The 1,613-nt window shown below is 37.9% G+C and overlaps 1 protein-coding gene across 1 annotated transcript; it reads left to right on the top strand.

Moving 5' to 3' along the window:
* The first annotated feature begins 878 nt into the window (after positions 1–878).
* Positions 879–1,286, top strand: LOC142639937 (protein AGENET DOMAIN (AGD)-CONTAINING P1-like). The gene has a single exon (XM_075814062.1). The coding sequence runs from the start codon at positions 879–881 to the stop codon at positions 1,284–1,286; it is 408 nt and encodes a 135-aa protein (XP_075670177.1).
* The last annotated feature ends 327 nt before the right edge of the window (positions 1,287–1,613 follow it).

The raw sequence follows: 1,613 nt of genomic DNA, 5'->3' as shown, positions 1-1,613 counted from the left end.
AAAGAAACCCAGGAAGATTGAAACCCAAAACGATGAAGATTGAAACCTAGGAAGATTGAAACCCAAAACGATGAAGATTGAAACCCAGAACGATCTGAACGAAGATGATGAAGAAGAAAGAAACCTAGGAAGATGAAGAAACCCAGAACAATCTGAACGAAGATGATGAAGAAGAAAGAAACCTAGGAAGATGAAGAAACCCAGAACAATCTAAACGAAGATGATGAAGACGAAAGAAACCCAGGAAGATACGATCTGAACGAAGATGCTGAAGAAGGATTTGAATGAAGATGATGAAGATGAAGAACCCCAGGAAGATGAAGAAACCCAGGGAAAATGAAGAAGAACGCTAGGTCTGACTGAGATGACGAAGGATGATCTGAAAGGGAAAATGGTGGAACTCGAGATTCTAAAGCTCGAGTTCTACGGGAAAGCGAAAAATGGTGGAACTCGAGTTTCTAAAACTCAAGTTCTACGTGGAACTTTTTCCACATCAGATTCTACCTCTTGGGTCTCGAGTTTTAAAAACTCGATTTCTAATTAAACTCGAGATGCTAGTTTCCCAGTTTCTTTTGCAACAAGACAACTAACTATATTCTTAGAAAATTAACATTAAATAGAAAAAAAATTCGTTTTTAAAAATTCAAAACAATGCATGGTCAAATGTTTCCTTGTACCAATAGGAATACCGAATACTAAACCGACTTAAGCTCAACAGGAACACCACCGACTTAATATTTGATTAAATCTATAAATATCACCACAGTCCAGTCCATTCCCATTCACATCAATCCTTACTATCCTTAATTTAATTCAAATTCTCTCCACTTCTCTGTTCTCTCTCTGTTTCATGAAGTGATTCTCTGTGTGGTTCAAGAATGGCGTTGATCTTGACGGGTGATGAAGTTGAAGTTTGCAGCAAGCAAGTTGGTTTTGTGGGTTCTTACTACGCAGCCACTGTGATCAACAACTATGGCAACCAATCCTATGCCGTGCGCTACAAGAACTTGGTCTCAGAAGACGATGAATCTCAGCCACTCATTGAGATTGTCTCCGCAGACGAGGTCAGGCCCATGCCACATACTGTTTCGGCTACTGAGTTTTCTCTATATGTTGATGCTTATGATAATGATGGCTCGTGGATTGGCACGATATCTGGGAAGCAAGACTCCGATCACTACTATGTGTTCTTCGACACATATGGGGTTGAAATTCAATATCCACTCTCTCGCTTGAGGCCTCATCGTGAAACCAATGGCATGTGGGTTACAAAGAAAAGGGTCTAATGGCAATATTTTGTTCTCTCATCTGATGAGTGCTACTGGGTTTTAATTTAGGGGAGTTTCTTTAATTAGGTGAATATGTAATGTAATCTTGCTGTAGTTTTGGGTCTTCTTTGGTGTAAATGTTTTTCTATTCTAGTTCTCTTCGGTCTTCTCAGGAAAATATGTAATTCTTTTGCTTTTTAATGAGAAAATATGATTTCGTTTTCCTTTTGGTGTCTATGGTCTTTATTTATTTATATTTATTTATTTTCTTAATACTCAGTTTTCGCTTATATCTTGTACTCTTGTATCTTGATGCACTTTACATGATATATATTGGTCTTTCTG

Source organism: Castanea sativa, chromosome 6, assembly GCF_040712315.1.
Source record: "Castanea sativa cultivar Marrone di Chiusa Pesio chromosome 6, ASM4071231v1".
Lineage (NCBI taxonomy): Eukaryota > Viridiplantae > Streptophyta > Magnoliopsida > Fagales > Fagaceae > Castanea > Castanea sativa.
Note: the sequence above shows the minus strand (reverse complement) of the source record. Positions and strands in the feature narration are given on the sequence as shown.

Coding starts and splice junctions, on each gene's coding strand:
- LOC142639937 (XM_075814062.1), top strand. CDS start 879: ATGGCGTTGATCTTGACGGGTGATGAAGTTGAAGTTTGCAGCAAGCAA.